General features: G+C 32.9%; 1 protein-coding gene across 2 annotated transcripts in view; it reads right to left on the minus strand.

The window, feature by feature from the left end:
• Positions 1-6,767: 6,767 nt before the first annotated feature.
• The window catches only part of PKN2 (protein kinase N2), a 134,585-nt gene continuing 118,930 nt past the window's right edge, over positions 6,768-22,422 (minus strand). For both annotated transcript variants that reach the window (XM_061183929.1, XM_061183928.1), the window contains 7 exons: positions 19,731-19,907; positions 15,363-15,425; positions 14,014-14,090; positions 11,813-11,955; positions 7,673-7,780; positions 7,387-7,467; positions 6,768-7,299 (listed from right to left, as the gene is read on the minus strand). In XM_061183929.1, the coding sequence (XP_061039912.1) occupies positions 7,096-7,299; positions 7,387-7,467; positions 7,673-7,780; positions 11,813-11,955; positions 14,014-14,090; positions 15,363-15,425; positions 19,731-19,907 (853 nt within the window). In that variant the 3' untranslated portion in view covers positions 6,768-7,095. The remainder of the gene's footprint in view (positions 7,300-7,386; positions 7,468-7,672; positions 7,781-11,812; positions 11,956-14,013; positions 14,091-15,362; positions 15,426-19,730; positions 19,908-22,422) is intronic.

The raw sequence follows: 22,422 nt of genomic DNA on the forward strand, positions 1-22,422 counted from the left end.
TTATCATCTGCAAATAATAACCATTTTATATCCTCCTTTTAACCCTTATATTAAAGTTCAATGTTGAAAAGAAGTAGTAATGACAGGCATCCTAGTCCTATTCCCCAGTTTTAAAGAGAATGTTTCCTCATATGGGATGATGCTATTGATTTTAGTTACTTGTGTTGTTTTACTATAGATACCACTTATCAGTTTAACCAACTCTGTCCCACCCCATTAAAGCAAGAATGTGATCAGCTCTTTCTAAATCTATTACTTTTTCTCCTTCAATCTGTTACTATGGTAAATGACAATTATAGATTTTCTAATATTAAGCCATCCTTACATTACCAGGATAAGCCAAATTTGCTAATGGAAAAGTGTCTTTTGCATACATCACTGAATCTGACTTGGTAATATTTTGTTTAGTATTTTTATATCCATATTCATGAGTGAAATTTGCTAGTAACATACTCTTCTTGTATATTTTGTTATCTAGATTATACTGACTTCATAGAATGAGCTAGAAAATATAACTTTTCCCCATTATCTCAAAAACTTTCTATGTGGTTAAAATAATTTCTTCCTTGAAATTTGGAAGGATTCACTTGTAAAGCAATCCAGACCCAGTGTTTTCTTTGTAGAAAGACTTTTAACTTCTGCTTTTAATTTTTTAATTGTTATGAGATTATTCAGTCTTTAACTTCTAGGTTAGTATTTTTATCATTTTCAAAGATTATCTCTACTATTTTAAGTTCTCAAATTTATTTGTGTTATGTTGAAGTATTTTCTTTCAATTTTAAAAACTCTTTCTCACACTTGCATTTTCATTTACAGTACGTAGTATTTTTTATGCCTTCTCTCGTTTCATCTTTTCAGAGCTGTGTCTACTTTGTTAGCATTTTAAAGGAACAAGCTTTTGGCTTTTGTTTCTATTATATTGACTATTTTTACTATTTATTGTTTATTGGTTTTTTTTTTTCTCTCCTATCTTCTTAAACTGAACAATTTGATCCATTTTTAACCTTCCTTTTTCTAATAAGTAGTTAGTTTATAAAGTTCCCTGGAAGACCCACTTTTGCTGCATCTCAAGTTTTGGTATGTAATGCAATGTTTTTACTATTACTCAGTTGTAAGTATTTAATGATTACTATTATTTCTTCATTTTCTCCATTATTGAAAGGGTAAATTTTTTTCTCAAATACTTTATATATATACACACACACACATATATATACATATATGTAATCTTTTTGTTCTAAGCAGATAGAAAATATAATTGGTATAACTATACTCTGTAATTTTCTGCCATTTGTTTTATGGCTCAATTTTTGTAAATGCTCCATATGTACTTGAAAAAACTGTGGAATCCCTTAATTGTTGGAGGCAGAAATCTATGTACGTCCACTGGACCAAGCTTATTGTTTTCTTCTAACATTTTATATCTTTGCTGATGAGAAAGTCTATTGTCCAATAATGAGTTGAACTCTTCCACCCTGATGGATATTTGCTAGTTTTTTAAAGTAGCTCTAAGAATTTTTGCTTTATGTATTTAGAGACTATTTTATTAGATACATATATGCTTGGAGTTACTATATCTTTTTGGTGAATTGAATCTTTTATCATTGTGTAGAAACACTCTACTCTTAGTGACACATTTTTTTCAAGATAGGTCTAAAATCAGTTTTGTTTGATATTAAATAGAGCTACCATAGCTTTAGTTTGGTTTTTGCATTATACATATTTCCTCCTACTTTTACTTTCAACTTCTCTGCGTACATATGTTTTAGATTTATCTTTTTGTAAACATTATAAAGTCAGATTTCCTTTTAAAAATCTGTATCTTGGTTTTAACTAGTGAGTCTGCTCCATTTACATTGCTATACATTTAGATTTCTACCATGTTACCTTTGGTTTGGAATTTATACACACTATATTCTTTCAGTGAGTATCTTTGACATTTTATGATTGTACATTTAACTAAAGTTAATCAATACCTTGACACCCAGCTTACCCTTCCCTGATGAAGTGAGAGAGTGGCATGGACATATATACACTACCAAATGTAAACTAGATAGCTAGCGGGAAGCAGCCGCATAGCACAGGGAGATCAGCTCGGTGCTTTGTGACCACCTAGAGGGGTGGGATAGGGAGGGTGGGAGGGAGACGCAAGAGGGAGGAGATATGGGGATATATGTATACGTATAGCTGATTCACTTTGTTATACAGCAGAAACTAACACACCCTTGTAAAGCAATTATACTCCAATAAAGATGTTAAAACAGAAAAGACCTAGACACCCCAACAACACAATAGAATACTTTAGCTCTGATCTTCTCTATCTCAATTTTCTTACATCTGTTGTCCAGATTTTCTGTTGACTTAACATAGATAAAAAAGGCTTCTATGTATGGATTTGGTTTATTTAGATTTACCTAAGTGTTTACCATTTTATTTGCTCACAAGCCTTTTTTGTATCTTAGATCATCTTTGGGGATCATTTTCTTTTTTCTTGAAGCACTTCCTTTAGAGTAGGACCTTGATCATAAACCCTCCTTTAAAAAATATTTTAATTGATTTCATTCTTAAAAAAATTTTACGTCCTACACAATTTCAGGTTGACATTTTATTTTCCAGTGCTCTGAGGACAATATTCCACTGCTTCTATTGTTGCTACTGAAAAGTTAGCTGTTAGTCTTTCCTTTCTCCCTGGGTATTTTCAAAATGTTGTCTTTGTGGTCTGCAGTTTCACTACAATGATTCTATGCATAAATTTATATTTATTCTGTATGGAGAATATTGTACTTATTAAATATTTTTCTTCTCCGGGAAATTTGCAGCCATTATGTCTTTACATATTGCCTCTCTTCCATTTATTCCAATTGTGTCTCCCTTCCATCTTCCATATCTCTTAACCTTCCTTTGATATCTTCCATTTCCTTATCTCTTTATTTGATTTACTTGGGATTATTTTTCAGATGTATCTTTCAGTTCTCCAGTTCTTTTTTCACCTGCCTAATCTGCTGTAATGCTTCCACTGAGTTTCAAATTTGGTCATTTACATATTTTTTTAATTTTTGGATTTTAAAAATGTTTGTTAATTTCTTTCAAATTTCATTTTACATATTTATCCTGGTAAATTTTAGGTATATAAACTTTTTTATATAGTTATTTTAAATTTTGTATCTGAGAATTCTAATATTTGCAATCTTTTGGAGGGGCTGTCTATATTTACTATTTTTATTGGCTTCATTCAAGATAACTTGCTGTCTCTCATGTATTTGGTGATCTGTGATAGTGTATTACTTGATCTTAACCTGTTGAAATCCTATATATTTCCATCCAGGAAAGCTTTCATTGAGAAAGTGTTTGATTCTACTGGTAGATGGAGAGTGATCTGCAAAATAGAACCTGAGCTCCTCTAGAGAATTTTAGCCCAGAACATGTAAGTTCTACTGCAATTCCAAGGTGTGTTAGCCTCATAATGGTATTGCTATAGAAATCCATCCTTGGCAACTCCACTTCTTCTGGATGTCTGCATTTCCAAAGTCAGCTCCCTGCCATTTTGGCTCTTATCCTCTCCAACTTCCTACTTCTCTGGCCTAATCTGTGGACTGAGCTTCCGTCCCAACCTCTGAGTATTCTCACTTTCGTGCTTGGATATTCCCTAACTCTTAGGTGCTGAAGCCCTAGTGTGTGCAGATTCATGCTCAAGTTTGTTTGCTTACTTTGGGGTGAGGGGTTGCCGGAGACCACTCTTATCTTTAATGAGACCAGCAATGACTCAAATTATGTTTCGTACTGGATGTCTGAGAGTTTCTACTTAGTCAAGATACTAGAAGAAATTACACAAGATTTTTGACACTTAGAAGTTACTTTACAAACTTACCTCTATTTATATATGTATATATTTACATACATATATTTATAAACACATATGGTTATATATGTATATACATATAAAGCTTATATCTCAGAGAAACACTAGATCTCAAAAGATAGCTAGAAGGTAAACAAGAATTCTATATTAAAAATATGATCCATGGGTTGGCATTTATTCTTTTGGGTTTCTCATACTCACCCTCAGTTGCTTTGGGAAGATCAGCAGCACCTGTAAAAATTTTGTTAGATTTGAATCTATAATGCAGCTTTCACCTAGTCAACATACAATGGTGATTACATTATGACCTTAATCTGTGTCACAGAGATAGCAGGGTTCTTTTTACATTTCTGAAATATTCCATTTGTAATTTTTGAATAAGATGACTATAAAATGGCTAGTATTCTGTTTTCATTTACCGATTTTCTGAAAGGTCAGATTCTAAAATTGAATAAGTTATTCTCAAACAAGAGAAAAGTACATATAATACTGATGCTTGCATTTTAGCATTAATGTTCACCATTCTTCATTTATGAAGACTTTGGTGCTCTTTTTTTATCACCTTTCTATCCTTAGTGTCTAGCACACAGAAGACATCCCATAAGTAACCACTGAATGAAAGATGCTACTAAACTTACAGGAACAGAATGCAAAATTTCCCACCAGTGAAGCAGACAATTTGGTTTTTACCAGTGAAGTAGACAATTTGGTTTGACTCTTAATGATTTTGCCCTTCCCCAGGACAAAAAGTACCTGCAAGAAGGCTAACTAAAGTTAACTAGTCTTTGAGATCTTGAATCTAGGAAAGCTAATACATATTCTGACCAATAGGAAGTTTCCAAAAGGAAATAATACTTAAAAACAAAGTTACAAATTACAATCTAATAAACTTTAATTTGTGCATTTGTGGTAATTTATGACTGCAAAACACTTTTTCTTAAAATGACATAAAGGCACATTTAATTTGAATGCATAGTGTACCATTCTAAAATATCTTAATTTCCTTACAAAGTGCTTGAGCAGTCACTTACACATACAGTAATAACAAAATATATTTACACTCTATAGAGTTTAAAAATTTTAAATCTGACTAAAATATATATATTTTTAAAACTACAGAAAAAATTAGTGCTTTCTTCAGCTTAATTGTGTGAATATACCCTGCCCTCTAATTTTTTTAGTGATTGACTTCAATTAAAAAAAAGAATTCTGTACACTGTGTAGTTACAAAATGCTATGTCAGTTTTTAATGCTAAACGCCTATTTTAGACATTGCTTTCTATGCATATTTGAGAACCAGAAAAGGTGAGCAGACTGTACCTCAAAAGTATTTAGTGTTTTTTTTAATGTTGTATTAACACTGTTTAAATTAAAACCAGACAATTAAGCTAAGATCCTCTACTGTTCTTCACCAAGGAAGTTAACTGGCATTTTAAAAGAATTTTAAACAACATATTGCTGCTCCCTCTTCCTATAAGATTTTCCCCCAAAGGATCATGGGTAATAATCAATTTGTAAGGAAACAGAAATGATCTCTGAACAATTTTAACTGTTCTCAGAGTATAGCAAAAACATGCCAACACACCCTGGCAAGGCTGAAATATTCATAAATGTTTTGAGCTCAATTCTCTATAAATCAATGTGCTTTCATTTTTCTCATAGGATTTAAACTTGAACAACTTTTAAGACATGAGATCATAGTGATTAAATGGTTAACTCAGTATGGTTAGTTAACAACTTGCTATTCCTGAGGTATGATGGCCCTAACATGCTAAGCACAGAATCAAAGATGTTATTATTGAACTAGGGAAAAACAATAAAGTCATAGACTAGGAGGGAAAGCAATTAAAACAAAACAAAAAAACCCAAAACTCCAGGCAAGTAGAAAAGTCATGGCTTGCAGAAAGACTTTCCTATCTATAAGAGCATTAAAAAGCCACAAATGGATCCTCTGAAGAGTTGTAAAAAAGTATTTGATCAAATTATTTTTGAGACTTTTGAGGTACAGCTTTAGTGTTATAATAATTTTTATAAAATATAGACTGTTTTATCAAAAATATTTATACATTCTGTTATAAAATATTGCTTTTGCCCTCAGTAACTGCCAATATAAAATCTGGATCCAGTGGCCTAAAATGTACAAATGCACTTAACGTAAATGCTGGAGTCTGAGGTGTCTGCTTGGCCACTGTACAAAAGTGATGAAGTGGTGAAATTAAATAATAAACCTACAACATAGAATACATTACAACTTGCACATATACATGTTCACAGCATGTATACAATGATAATCCCTATGTTTTAACAAAGATATAGTTCCCTTCTACAGTAGACACAAGAACAAGATGAACTAGGTTGATAAATGTACAATATCAAAAAAAGGAGTAATCAGTTCATTGATTTGGGAAGAAGGTATGACTGAACATACTGAGTATCTAGACTTTGGGAATGCATACAGGTAACAGTATCTTGGTTCAGGCTGATCATAAGTCCTCATTCTTAAAATTTTAAGTAAATGTAGATGTTTAGTTGTTTCTGTTTGTTTCAGTATAGTTGGTTTAATAAACATAATTGTTTATGTTGGAAAGCTATGAGGCTCTGTTACATGGTTGGTAAAGATAAGGCAATAAAAATTTTCTCCTAATAAATATTGAAAATTTATAATACAAGACATCAACTCATTCTGTTAAAGAAAAAAAGCCCCAAAATGTGCACAAACTACATTTTTTGATATTACAGTAATTTCTTTACAAAAATAAGAGCATTTGCCTTATTCAAACAGAATCATACTATGTGTGAATAGTAATAGCATCCCAAGCCCTTTTTTCCTCTTTTTGTAAAATACAGCTAAGGAAAGTTAACTGATTAATTTTCCTTCCACTTAAGACAGGAGTACAGCAAAGCTAGGGACTGTAGAAGAGTGTTTTTTTTGTTGTTTCTTCTTTTTTTAAAAAATAAGACTATTGATCCAAAAGTATTCATTTCTAATAGATTTTCATGGCCGATGTTCATTCAGCTTAAACTCCATGAAACTGTTTCCAGTGTTCAGATTTACGTTGAAAATACATTGAAAAGCCACTTTTCAAGAAGGTATTAGAATAGTATTTTTAAACACATCTTCATATGTTTAAAAAAAACTCAGAAGCTTTTGTTGGCACAGAGAGCAAATGAAGGGTTGCTATTTTTAGGAGGTCTTCTTATGAGTCAGTCTGCTTGGTTTCACAGTGTGTAGCAACTTAACACCAATCAGCAATGTAGTCAAAATCTCTGAACATTTCTTGCTCCTCTTCTGAAAGTATCCTTGGTTCTCGAGGTGGAGTCAGAATAGGTGCTTCTGAGGTAAATTCATCATCAAAATTACTAACATCTTCCCGCCCTCTAATTGTAGGTACAAACGGCGGCTTTACTTTTTTGTCCATCAGAGCACTCCAATCAATTAGCTGGATTACAAAATATAAAATGACCAGTTTAGTTTCCTACTCCTAATTGCTATAGTTTCATAAAAAATTTTAAACTTTCATACTTACTCGGAAAAATGGGTGCTTTTTTACATCCTCTGCATCTTTTTCACCAGCTCCAAGGCGCCGCTCAGGATTTCTTCTTAATAACTAACACAATATAAAGGAAGAAAGTTAATATAAAACCAGGGACTCATTGACAAGGATTCTCATAACTTGCAAAGCTTTAGATGTTTCTTTTGGTATGTGTTTGTCTGAACCATGCAACATCTATAACTGAAAAACAACTTCTAAAATTCTACTGGGAAATGTTCTTAAAAAAATTTCACTAGTTTTATAAATCATTAATTCTTACCCTTCTCATTATTGAAATGGCTTCTGTAGATAAGAACCGTGGATACCTTACTTCATCATTTACAATACTGTCAAAGACCTCCTCTTCATCATCACCAGGAAAGGGAGACTAGAAGAAATATCCTTGAGTCAGTCAAAATGAGTTTCAATACAGTAAAATCTCATCATCTATTCAAAGATCTGAAGTACAACCAAGAACCAGATAGTGAGGAAAATAAGAAAAAGGAAAAACAAAAACAAAAAAACAGACCCACCGAAACATCAAACAAATAAGGACTACAAGAAGTCACAATAGACACACAATAGATAGGTAACTACTAACCAGAGAGTACACCATATACTCTTATTGAAATCTTCTTGTGGAAAGACAGAAGGAAATGGGTAAGGCAAATACAGTAATAAGTGTTACTACAGAGGGAAGCACAGACTTTGTAGAAATACATCAGGCGTGGATGTGCTTTGAATTTCACAGTGAACAGAAAATTAATGGTGGCAAAACACAATTAGAGACTGCAGGCATAATGACTGCACTAAGAAGCAACTGCCAGGACTTCACTGGTGGCACAGTGGTTAAGAATCCACCTGCCAATGCAGAGGACACGGGTTCAAGCCCAGGTTCGAGCCCTGGTCCGGGAAGATCCCACATGCCGTGGAGCAACTAAGCCCGTGCACCACAACTACTCAGCCTATGCTCTAGAGTTCGTGAACCACAACTACTGAGTGCGCGTGCCACAACTACTGAAGCCTGCATGCCTAGAGCCCGTGCTCTGCAACAAAGAGAAGCTACCGCAATGAAAAGCCCGTGCACCGCAACAAAGAGTAGCCCCTGCGGGCCGAAACTAGAGAAAGCCTGCGCGCAGCAACGAAGACCCAATGCAGCCTAAATAAATAAATAAATAAATAAAAATTTAAAAAAAGCAACTGCCAACAAAATTAAACTGAAAGGACCTAAAAAGCACACATTTCCAGGCATATTTAATGCTCTATACATAACAGGTCTTGGGGCAGTTCAGTAAGCAGAATATTAACACTGTTGCTCATAATGACAATAATAATGCTGTGTCATAAAAAGTAGTTAAATAAACATTCAGTAGAACAATTTGATGTACACAGGGATAAACTCTCAACTATGTTGAAAATGTGGCTACGAAATAATGACTTATTACCTCAGAATTTCAGATAGCTTAGATTTGGCTGCTTGTCTCCTGTTAGGTATTAAAGAACAAGAGCCAAACAGAAAGCAGTATCAACGGGGAGAGGGATCTTTGACCTGAGGAACCTGTGAAAATGATTTCAGAACCCAACGTCCTAAAGCTGAACTGCTAATCTTATCGCTCATATCTAGGAAAATTTCAAACTTTTCAGTTATCAAAATCTTAATTTTGGTTTGATAAAACTTGGTTTTATCAAGCTTGTTGTATCAAAATCAAGTTTGTTCATTCACTCACTCAAAATATGTAAATTGAATACCTGTTACATGGAACAATACAATTTCTTTCTGGGACTGAGACAGTAAGTCAGAGGAAAATTCTCTTTCACAAGGATTCTCAATCAGAATTTCAAAGGGTAATACAAAACAATTTTGACTCCTATTTGAGAAGTCAATTTTGTATTTGAAAACTGTCACTCTATAAGTCTCAGAATAGTGAAAATATATTTTCATATTTGTTAAGTTGTTAAAGTTCTTTTTTTCTGCAAATAGATTATAAGCTAACAGTGCTAACAATGGAAGGCCAACAAATGTGTTTTAAGTACATATTAAAAGAATTCAATAGTCTGTTCAGATGTCAAGGATCTAACTCTAATATCTAAGGTTATTTTAAACCTCTCTGATATCTTCACTCTCCTCTGACACAGAGAAAGGGGACCTCATATGTTAGTTTATTCCTGGAGTTGATTCAAGTCCTCAAAACTCATACAAATACAAATTTGAAAACACATGATATATCCAGTGAGTTTTCAATCATTTGTAATAATAGAGGAATTAGATATAAACTTTAACCAAACCTCACTTTTATACACTTAAAAAAAGTTAATGCTAAAATTTCACCAATGCTATAAAATTATAAAATATATATACCAATGAGTTTTAAGTTTAGTTCTTTTCCCAACTATCCTTTTATGGTGGTGCTAAAAAGAAATGAAATTGCAAAAAGCAATTGCTAAGAAATAGCCAGATTCACTGTCTTTTATCTCCTAGTAATTAAGAGCTTAATCAATGAGAAGTTCCTTTAAAAAATATGGAACAGGAGCTTCCTCACTTGTTCACTGCCAAATCCCTCAAGACACTTTAGAATCGGAGGAAGTAGAATTAATTGGCTCTTAATTCTATAGTATTTTGCAATAAACTCTCATTTTTTGCATGTCATCTCTAATATGGAGAGTACATTTTAAGCAAGCACATACTTTAGGTAATAAATCTCATACATAATTGAATACTACGTTTAAAAAACAAAGCAACAAAAATGTTACTTAAAAAAAAAAAGTTCAAGGGCTTCCCTGGTGGCACAGTGGTTAAGAATCCGCCTGCCAATGCAGGGGACACGGGTTCGAGCCCTGGTCCGGGAAGATCCCGCGGAGCAACTGAGCCCCTGTGCCACAACTACTGAGCCTGCGCCCTAGAGCCCATGCTCCACAGCAAGAGAAGCGACTGCAGTGAGAAGCCCACGCACTGCAACGAAGAGCAGCCCCCGCTCACCGCAACTAGAGAAAGCCCGCACGCAGCAACAAAGACCCAACGCAGCCAAAAATAAATAAGTAAATAAATAAAATAAACCTATTAAAAAAAAAAAAAGTTCAAGTATGTCAGAGCTTACAGAAACAATTATTATGAGTACTTCTGGCGCTCACAGAAAGTAAAGACCACTGTGGATTAGGGATAAAATATATCTTTCCATCTTTATGCTTTTCTAAATAGAGGTGAAAAATTCAGATCTGAACCCAGGGTCTTAAGAAAAGAAATAAATTTGGGTGGATTAAATACCCTATCCTGCAGGCAGCAAAGCACAATGGTTTACAGACAGGTTAAAATCCCAGCTCTACCATATGAGAGCTGTGTGACTTTAAGCAAGCTATTAACTTCTTTGTGTCTCTATTTATGCATCTGGAGATAAACATAAGACTACTATTGAGCTCATTAAAGTTTGCTGAAAAATTAAATGAGCTAATACTTATAAAGCACATAGAATAGTGCCTAGCACATAGTAAACATTTTAATTCGCTATTTCTTGACCTCCTTTTCCAAGTTTCCACTCCAATTTGACATATCAAAAGGTACTGTCATTGGATGAACTAAATTCATTTATTTACTTGTTTGGTATAAGTGCCACTAAATGACAATCACAGAGCAAAACTTTAGAAATTTCTGACATTCAATAATTTAGTCATTCATCATTCAGCTACTAGTGTTTTCATGCCTAGAATGTACAAGGTTGGTCACTGGCATTAGGGAAACTGCAGAACAATGAACCAATGCAAGGTAATTTTTCTTGCATCTCAAGGTCATCAAACCAATCTAAGTAATTTTCAATTACTTGTCTAAATATTTACTCTTTTTTAATTCCACCCTAATTTATCATTTCCAATAATTTATAACAAAATAGATTAGTCTCTTCTTACTGCTTTATCAATTAGATATAATTCACTGTTTTCTAAGTGGTAACAATTTCTGTATACAACTAAGTTATCCCCAGAAATTTAAGTTAATCTAAATAGTAGGAAAAAAATGTTAATCTTTTCAATTCTACTGTATCACTTTTGAAGGTAACATTTATTTTTGACTAATACATAGCTGATCTTTCTTTACAGGTACAGAGTACATTCCTTTTATCAGTCTTCCTGCTTTCTATTTCTTATGAAATAATCAGTTATGTATGATTGTGTTTAAAAATCATAAAATATAACCAGAACAACACTGAAATATAAGAAACTATTTTTGAAGCATTGGTATACATTCCACAGATAATATAAAAATCTAAAAAAGATGGTGAAGGTAATATAGGATCATAGGCAATTACTAATATATATAAATATTTATAAAGCTTAAGTTCTACTTACGCAGGAGACATATTAAGTGGTTTTATAAGTGACATGCTTTGTTCTTTCAATCACGTTTCCCTTTTACCTATTTTATACTGCTTACCTCACCAACGAGCATTTCATATATAAGTACGCCAAGGCCCCACCAATCTACAGCCCTTGTATAGGATGTTTCTGTTAATACTTCTGGGGCAAGAAATTCAGGAGTGCCACAAAATGTGCTTGTCCTATCTCCAAACCCCATTCCTGAAAAAGGTAAAATTCAAATATTTGTTAGCAAAGAAAAAAATCTGGCAAAAAAAAATAGAAGATATCCTTAGGAAGCAAAATTAAAGGTGTACATTTGTGCATGGTAATCAAACTCAAAATACATTAAAGACTTTAGCTAACTCGTTTTCTAAATATGTTTCTCAAAATTTAGTAATAAATTAGTCAAACATACATTCTACATATTGAAGAAAATGTCTCATTGTATTCTAAACTGCTAAAAGCACATCATACACATCATCTTATGAAAGCGGACTTGTTAGTTGGGATAGGAGGAGAGGAGCCTCAGGTAACTTATCTGCGGAGGTGACACCTGAGTTGAGTGAAGGATGAGCAGACGTTAGTCAGCAAATAGAGCTGAGATGAGTGATAGTGGTGGAGAGACAAAGACTGTAAGCAGTTTATTGTTGCTGCAACAGAAAGTACTAGACAGACAGCTGCAAGAGATCTGGCTGGAGAATGAGGCAGGCAGATCAGGAAGGGCAATGTATATCACATCTTTGCCATTGAAGGTTTTCAGTAGCGGCGTACCATGGTCAGATTTGTATTTATATGGGCCCCTTTTGCATTTTAGCAATTACATGGCAGATTGATTTGAGGGAGAAAAAGAATAGAGACAGAAAAGTTAAAAGGCTATTAAAGTAGTCTTGTCAAAACAAGATGATGGTTGGCAGTGGTAGAGGGAAGACGAAAAACTTAAGAAATATTAAGGAGGTAGATGTCAGCACAATTTGGTGATTAACAGGATGTAGAAAGTAGTGAAGAGGAGAGAGTCCAGGATAATTCCACATTTCAAATTGGGAGACTGAGAGGATTGTGGCACCATCAACTTCAAATGAGACTGAGGAAAAGAAACTATTGCTTGTGCAGCGTTTGAGGTACCTGCTGACCAAGTAAAACTGTCTAGTAGATAGTTGATTATATATGTTAGGAAAGGAAATAATAGATTTGGAAATCATTAGAATATAGTTGCTAGTTAAAAACTACCTGAGAAAAGCAATGGGCTAAGGCCAGACTCTGAGGAACAAAAGCATTTAAGTCAATAGTGTCCAATACCGAGAAGTCCAAAAAAGGAAAAACACTTTCATTAGATTCAATAATTAGGAGGTCAGTTGGTAACTGATGGACACAGATTTATAAAGTTCACTCATTAATTCATCCAATTACTTATTAATTAAGCATTCACTGAATACTTAAGATGTGCCAAGCACTATACTATATACTATGGAAAGAAAGCTGAATAAGAAACAGGAAGCTACCAGAGTAGAGGGGGAGACAGACGATGTTTGCTACAATACAATGTATTAAGTGTACCTATTCACTATATGTTAGACACTGTGCCACATACTTATCTCTAATTCTCATAATACTCCTAAACAAGAAGGATTATATTCATTTTATAGCTGAGGAAACAGACTCAATGAGGTTAAAAGTAACTTGTCCAAAGACACAGGGCAAATAAATGGCAGAGCCAGGATTCAAACTTAGGACTGTGTGGTGCCTAAGCCCATGCCCTTTACATTTTCTTATGCTACCTCTTGATTCAAATTTCCCCAGTTTACATATTTATTTACATATGTTTGTGTGTGTACACACACACACACGTATAGGTACATAAAAGATTCTTGAGGCATATGCATACTTTTTTCCTATTTAAAATGTTAAAAGTTTTAAGAAGCAGGAGAGAAGTTTTTAGGCACGCATAATTTACTCTGCACAATCCCAGCAAAGCAAAAAATTTGGTGCTTAACCAATGCTTTCTTAGAGTAGAGAGAATTATTAATCATACAAAGATAATCTTATTTTTATACTATGATTTCTAAAAACCTAACCTTATTCATATTCACAGAATAAATTCTTAATAATATGATAATTAGGTTATATGAACAACCTGTAAGTCTCAATAAAGAATAAGTTAAAGTTTAATTTTTAATAAATTAAAAAATACATTTTGCTCTCCATAGACAAATTTGAAAACTTCCAAAGTAAAAAGGAATAGTAATCTATTAGAAAAGGCACTTTAAAATACCCAATTACCTTCTTTGCAAAGACCAAAATCAGCAATTTTCACAAAGCCCTCTGTATCTAGCAATAAGTTATCCAATTTCAAATCTCTGTTCAGGATAAAAAAATGCAAAATGAAAAAAAAAATCAATAAAATCAGTCGATAATATAGTAAAAATATCATTTTAATAGGAGCCATACTTTCTCTTTACTAAAAATGAATTTTTTCAAGTTATGGTTTGAGATTTAAATACTATATTACAAATGTTCATTTTCTTCCTTTTGGCAAGTTTATTACTTTACAAAAAATAATTTCTGAACATTTTCCCCGTTATGTAGAAAAGGAAGAATGTATCTAAAAGAGAAATGTTTGATCTATTTAAATATATATTTTAAAGCTCAGAAGGAGTTTATGGATCTTTAACTCAAGTTTAATTAATTAATTAATTAATTCTTTAATTAATTAATTCTTTAATTAATTAATGGCCATGCCACGCAGCTTGTGAGGATCTCAGCTCCCCCACAAGGGACTGAACCTGGGCCATGGCAGTGAAAGCGCCAAATCCAAACCACCAGACCATCAGGGAGCTCTCGGACTTGGACTAACTTTGAAGTTTGCCTACATGCCATCCATAAGAATGAATTATCAAACAAACAGTATAAGTAAGGTATAAGGGAGCAGGTTTAACCTTCTAAGAGAATAATTCAAAATAAAGAGGAAGCTATTAAGTCATACTAAATGATTACAAATTAAGTTGAAAATATTTTATTCTTTAAGTTAAATAGGGCCATTAGGAAACCGTTATCTTGGAAACATTGTTAGAAGTTTGAATAAACTGATGTTTATAGTCTTTTAATTCTGACTGGCCTTCCCATAATTTGTCTCATCTAGAGCAATGTTATTCAGAGTGTTAACCATAGACTAGTTGCTGGGCTATGAACTATTTCTAACTGGTCTGCAACTTGGTAAGGAGTTTGTGCCAGTACATAAATCAGATACGTCATCAAGTATACTGTCTAGTTGACAGCAAGGCTTAATGAAGGAAGCAAGGTGATGTTTTATAATCTGGCACAAGTGGATCAGTTGAATATAAAATATTCACCAGGATGAATATTGTTAGTAAATTGTGTTATCATAGGCCAACTTATAATTTGACTATTCTAATTAGGTAATGGGCAGAGGACCAGTAACAAAGAAGTTCATCATATAATTATTGTGTTAACCATGTCTTTCAAAATTGGAGTTTAACTTTTTTAGTGGTCAGTTATCATACGAAAGAGAAAATTAAGAAGCTGGTTAAACACAAAATATCCTTCTTAATTATCTTTAATTCTACTTCATATCAAAATAAGCAATTAGAAAATATCAAAACTTTACTTACCTATAAACAATTTTGTGTTCATGTAAATACTGCAACCCAAGAACTACACATGCAGCATAAAATCTGTTTTAAGAATTAAATCAAAAGAAGTTTAATAAATTCCACTACTCTTGAATCCCAGTTTATACTTTTATGCTTCAAAGCAGAACTCTGTAGTTAACTAATTTCACAAGTATTTATTTAGTCCTTACTATGTGCCAGACATATAAGTAAGATATGTGCTAAATATTAGGGGTAAAATTTAAAAATAAAAAAAATACAGACTCTAAAATGGAAGCCATTAACTTTGCCTGGTGGAGTCACTGAAGCCCTTGGGGTAGACATGTGATCTGGTTCTTCGAAGAAATTACAATATGCCATCATAAAGGCAGAAGGACAGTATGAAAGGTAGAACTTTTGTGGGGGAAATATAGGGTATTCCCCTATGAGGGAAACGAATAGACGTGTAAAAGGCATAACCTGTTTGACAACCATAATGAGTTTGTTGTGGCTGAAGTACAGGATAAGGAAGAAGTAGCGGGAGATGCAGCTGAAAAGATAGCCTGAGATCAAGTTGTGAAGGACCTTGAATGTCATATTATGAACACAGGCATACCTTGTTTTACTGTGTTTTTACTTTATTGTGCTTCACAGACAACTGTGTTTTCTTACAAATTGAAGGTTTGTGGCAACCCTGAATGGAGCAACCCTATGGGTGCCATTTTTCCAACAGCATTTGCTCACTTCAGAGCTCTGTGTCACATTTTGGTAATTCTCTCAATATTTTAAGCTTTTTCATCATTATTATATTTGTTATGGTGATCTGTGATTTCTGACTTTATTATTGCAAAAAGATTACGACTTGTTGAAGGATCAGATGATGGTTAGCATTTTTTAGCAATAAAGTATTTTTTAATTAAGGTATGTATATTGGTTTTTTTTTTTAGACGTAACGCTGTCGAACACTTAATAGACTACAGTGTAGTGTAAATGTAACTTTTATATGCAACAGGAAACCAGAAAATTCACATGACTCACTTTATTATGATATTTGTTTTATTATGATGTTTGTTTCAGTATGGAACTGAACCTGCAACATCTATGAGGTACGCCTGTACTGAAAATTCTTCTCTTAGTGATAGCAAATCAAACCATTTTAATCAGGGCAGAATAATCAGATATATGTTACAGAGAACTTTCTTGATAGTAGTATGAAGTGGAGTGGAAGTAGGTAGATATCCAGAGGGAAAAGGAACAGATAAGGCTAAAATGATAGTACAGATGAAAGATCATGAGTACCTCTAATGTAGTGGCAACAAAGAGAATAAGAGATGGATTCAAGAGAAACTTTAAAACGAGCATGATAGGACTTGGTGTCTCATTAGCTATAAAGGATGAGGGAGAGGGAAAAGCTGAAGATGACTCTCAAGGTTTCCTTTTTATTGTAATGAATAGGTGGAGAAATACAGAAGTAGCCAAAGTTTTGTGGGGAAAGTGAGTTTGCCTTTAGACATATTGACCTCAAATTGCCTTGGGACAGGTGAAGAGGTCTAGAAATTGGATAAACAGGTTTAGATCTTAGAAAAACTTTAACCCAGCTAGAATATTAACTCTTGAGGGATCGGACCATGTTTGTCTTTTTCAGTGTTTAGCCTAAATGCTTAGCAAAATGCTTGATACACAATAGCCTTACTGAATAAGGAGGTAGGTAATAAATAAATGAATGAATTAAAAAATGCAGATCTGTCTTCAGTGTAAAATAGCCTATAAGGAGACACTTAGGAGAATCAGTTCTTAATTTTACAAGTAATACATGGATATTTCCTCTATAAAATACACATAATACCCCTACCCCAAAGCACAATTTTTCATTCATCCATCTCCATCTCACCCCGACGCCACTACTATCCATAAAGGTAACTACTTTTGTTAGTTTCGTGAATGTTCTTCAAACTTTTAGAATGCATTTACGTGTACGTGTAGATATGTTTTGCGTTTATTTTTACAAAAATGGAACCATAATTTGGAGATTTTTTAAATGCAACTATTTATAAATATTTGATTATACATTAGATCTTATGTAATTATTTAACATAAGTTTAAAAGATTTAGCTGAAGTCCATTAAAACAAATGTGATTCTAAAATTGCTTAAGGTAGTTATTTTTAAGCAAACTTATTTTGGTGGCAAAACAATACTGTAACAATTATAAAAATACCCTGATTTCTCTTTTGTTTCATTATTTGTAAACAAATTGTCCTAATGATACTTAATCAATAACTGGGTATACTGGGTATCATCAAATCAAACCTTTAAGATAAATATTTTACAGAATCAGAAAATGAAGCTCTCAGAGAGAGTAACTAATTTATCTAAAGCGACATAGCCGGAACACAGCAAAGCTAGGACTCAAATTAATTTCGATTCCTTCGTCTCAAGCAATACGAATACAATGTTTGCCTAGTATATGTGAGTCACCCTTCTAGGTGTTCCACTAGTACACAGAATACACATAGTCCTCGTTGCTCCCCTTTAGTGAGGGGAGACAGACAATAAAAATGTAAAAAATAAATAAGGTGATTTCAGGTATAAAGTGCTATGGAGAATATAAAATATAAAATAGAATGGAGTGTGGCCTGATTTAGACGTTAGCGATACAGTGGTATTTTAGTTAAAGTAATGAGGAAAGACCTCCAAAGAAATGACATTTGAGGTGAGATCTGAATGATTAGAGGGAGGTACTTTAGATATGAAGTATTGCAATAAAGCGTTTTATTCTTGTATTTCACTGGACTTAATTATTTCATTGGTACTATATAATTTGTACTCTCAGCAAAAATAAAAAGTTTGTTAAGGCAGAATAGGATTTTATATTTATTAAAGAAAAGGCATAACAAAACAAATTCCCAAGGCAGTTAGCACACGGCTAGGCGTAGTCTAGATGCCCTGCTTTTAATTTTTAAGTATTAATTTTTAAATATGCAGGGAATGAATTATTAGTAGCCTACTATTATTTTGTGGCTTTTGCCTCCTTTTCTGAAAGCTTCACTATCCATCAGAACTAATGCCCTAGTACTACTATCTGCTGTATTATACTTCTGATGGTTATGATGAGAATCAAATAAAGGAATGAAAGTAAAAATGTTACACAAATGTCAGCTGTCAGAATACAGACAAGTGATAAAAATTCAATGATAAACTCAATAAAGTTTTACTACTGGTTTATGATTTGGGTTATGTTTTGGAGGTAGAATTTGGATGTTGCATGTAAGGAAAAAAGAGAATCAAGAATGACTCCCTGTGTTTTGGCTTGAATAACTGGTAGATGGTATTGCCATTTAATAAGAGAGAAGCCTAGAAGAGTAACAGGCTGGGAAGTGGTGGGTGAGGTGGGGGGAAATGGGAAATATCAGGTGTTCATTTTGAGATGTTAAACAAGAAATACTTATTAACCATATAAAGGGAAGAGTCAAGTTGGCTGCTGAATGTTATTGGAATTGGAAGTTTAGGTAAGAGGTAAGCGCTGGAGATATAAATTTAGTAAACACCTGCATATACAGTGTAGCTGTTAAGAGCATTTTCCTAGGTTCAAATCCTAGCTCCAACACTTAAGAGCTATAAAACTGGGATAACAACAGGGAAAGAATATATATAATTATGTTTAATCACAAATGTTTGCTATTATTTATTCTTTTGCATCTGAATAAGCAAAACCTTCATATAATATCAAATTCAAAAACTACAAAAAGGATTATAGCGATAAATTAAAATATTTAACACAGTACCTGACATCCTGTAAGCGTTCAGTGAAATATATATTTTAAACAGTATACCCAGTTATTTATTAAGTATCATATCTGGATTCTATGTCTTTCATTGGAGGCGATACGCATACCAATTTCTTTTATATTCTTTAGAGATACTGTAAGCACATGCAAGCAAACACTTAAGACATACTCTTTTAAATTACCCTTTAAAATGCAAATACAAATATTTCATACAAATATATAATACAAACTCTTCTACATTTTCTTTTTTCACTTAACAATGTACTTTGAGTATATAGTTAATACTTAAAGCCATGGTCCTAGATGGCATTCCCTAGGGAGAAAATATACTGGAAAAAAAGAAGAGATTTTACTAAAATAAACCTAAATTGTATATCTAAATTATCAAGTGTGATTTAGGGTAATCCATGAAATTTTCAATATGAACAACAGAGAAAAATAGATACATTTATTTATGGCAAAAAGGTAAATAAGGAGTTCTAATATTCCTTCATCTATTTTCCATATGAGGGAAAAAAATAAATCTAAAATTCAGAGAGCATTTTTTCCTTCCCAGAAAGAAATCAGTCATGAAGAAACTCAGAGAAATGCTAAATACTCACACAGCTCTTGGTTCAGAAAAGACATCAGTATGAATGTGCATCATTAGGTCCCCACCGGCAGCATATTCCATTACAAAGCAAACATGCTCTTTGGTTTGGAAACATGCAAAAAGGTTCACCAAAAAGGGATGCCTTACACTATTCACAGTTTCAAAAATTCTTTTTTCACACATCAGGCTGTAAGAGAAAACATTTAAAAATCACTGGTATTTTTTTTTTTAAAGTTCTAGTTGGAAATAACATTCTTTAAAAATTACTAAACTCTAAAATAAGCAAAGTTCTTAATCATTATAACTTTAAAACCATAAAATGTGTCCTAGTTTCGCTATAAATGCTTTGAAAAATTGGGGCTACTTGATATATATAACTTTAATAGAAATATATTAATGAAAACTAAATATGATTAGCATGACATAAAGTTCACATTGATAGTATAAGAGCAGCACACTTATGGCTAGTGGTAATAGTTAATAAAAAAGGCTTAATTAGGAGTGAATTGTGCAAATTTTTCAGGAATTGGTCAGAGGATTTAGCAACCTAAAGCATAATTTTAAAATACATATTCTGTGATCAAGGCAATTTCAAGGACAGTATATATTTATAATTCACAAGCTATGGTATCCAAATATTCTATTACATAATATATGAAGCTGAGAGGTAAAGATACACTGCATAAAATTTTAATTTAAAAGGCTAACTGGAAAATAAAGAGGTTACATGGAGAATTCTATAACATACTTCAAGGAAGCTCCTGGAGAATGATACAATTTATCTATAAAATCTATAGCTATCACAGGTTTCCCTGTAAGAACTCTTACAAGCTGCTTAAAAGAACAGCGGTTAAACTTACTGACTCAAACAATTTCGCCTAAATAGCAAAAAATACCACTCTTCTTCCCCCTGAAAATATTTAGTAAATCAACCTGACTTAAAACTCAAAGCAGACATGTACACACTGCTATATTTAAAATGGATAACCAACAAGGACCTACTGTATAGCACAAGCAACTCTGTTCAGTACTATGTAACAACGTAAATGGGAAAAGAATTTGAAAAAGAATAGATACATGTGTATGTATAACTGGGGAAAAACCAAAAAAAGAAAAAAAAATCTAAACAACAACAACAAAAAACACCTCAAAGCAGAAGAAAACCAGGTCAAATATTATTCAGATACAACTTGGAATTAACACTTTAAGCACCTGATCAAAATAAATATACCTACAGACGTATTTTATTAACAATTAGATTACATTTATGTTTCTAACACAAAATAGGCATTTTTGTTTGTTTTTGAGACTGGAATCAAAAATTGACATTAATGTTTGTTGAAAAGCATTAATAATGCTTTCATTTTTAAAATTAAAGAACTGCTTAGATGTGTGTGTGTGTGTATTTGGTTATTGATTTCAAAATACCAAACCAAAATTCTAATGTTAGAAGGAGGTAGACCCATTCTCCTTTCTTCTGGATCTCTTCAGAGTTAATTTTAAAAAGGTTAATTTAAAGATTAAAGCATTTGTTTGGGTATCCAGATTATACTGCTATGACTCAAGAAAATTAAATAGAATTTTGAAAACATTTAAGAGTATACCTGTTGTGTAGAAGGAACATGGAATTTTTATTGCTCTGTTAATATAGTTGTATTCTGAATTATGAACTAAAACACCCATTCAGTTTTAAATATTGACAGTAAATGCAGCTATTATGAAATAGTGTTTAAACTCCATTTAATATGGTCACATTCTAGATGAACTCTTACCCTCTTATTTCACACAATCTGTTTACAACTTTATATATACTCAGAAACAGAAAGCCCCACTGTAATTGTTTCTAAAGCGTTGGGCTTATGTCTACATACATTTGCAAGGTTTCTAAATGTTACTACAAATTAAGTCACTATTAGAAATAAATTCACAGAAGATTAGAAAGAACAGTTATCAGCTTTGACTTTATCACCATTTAAATTTATTGGAAAACAATGTCCAATTGGGCAAGATCTGTAAGACAGATTCTGAAACAATTGATTTACTATGTGAATCTAAATTCTGGCTAATGAGGATAAAATATTCAGATGAAATAAGACAAACTGGCAAGATGTTTTGGGCTCAACTAGATGACAAACGTGGCCTCTTCACTGTGTATGGTTTATGGGTGAATTACTAATCTACTATGGGTGAATTACTAATTCTCAACTGGGTAAGTATAAGGTTAGACCTGTGTTGAACATGTAAATGGTCTAAAGGATTAACCAGAATTCCTCTTAAAATGGTTTTAATGCCATTCATAGAATTGTTTGATGAGGACTCACAATATTGATGACGGCTGGATAGATGTCTTAGGACTATTAGGTAAAGGAGGAAGGATCTTTATAGACCCCAACAGGAACAATAATTTTAATTTTAAGCATTATACAGCACACCAGAAAGCTGCTCCATAAAGTCTTTAACTTTTCCCAACCTAATCTAAATTGTGTATCCTCCTTAAAAGTCTATGAAACAATCCAACCTTATTCAAAACTTCAAACTTTATTCATTCTGTCCAGAACATTTTCCTCTATCTTGTCATTTCTCTCCTCTCCATGTTCCCAAGTATCTTCCATCTGCCAAAGATCAGCACAAATCCAATCTTCTTTACAAGGCCTTATCTAAATCCACCAGCACACCTTCATTTGATGTTCCCCCTTTTATGA

This window comes from Eubalaena glacialis, chromosome 3 (assembly GCF_028564815.1).
Source record: "Eubalaena glacialis isolate mEubGla1 chromosome 3, mEubGla1.1.hap2.+ XY, whole genome shotgun sequence".
Classification (NCBI taxonomy): Eukaryota; Metazoa; Chordata; class Mammalia; order Artiodactyla; family Balaenidae; genus Eubalaena; species Eubalaena glacialis.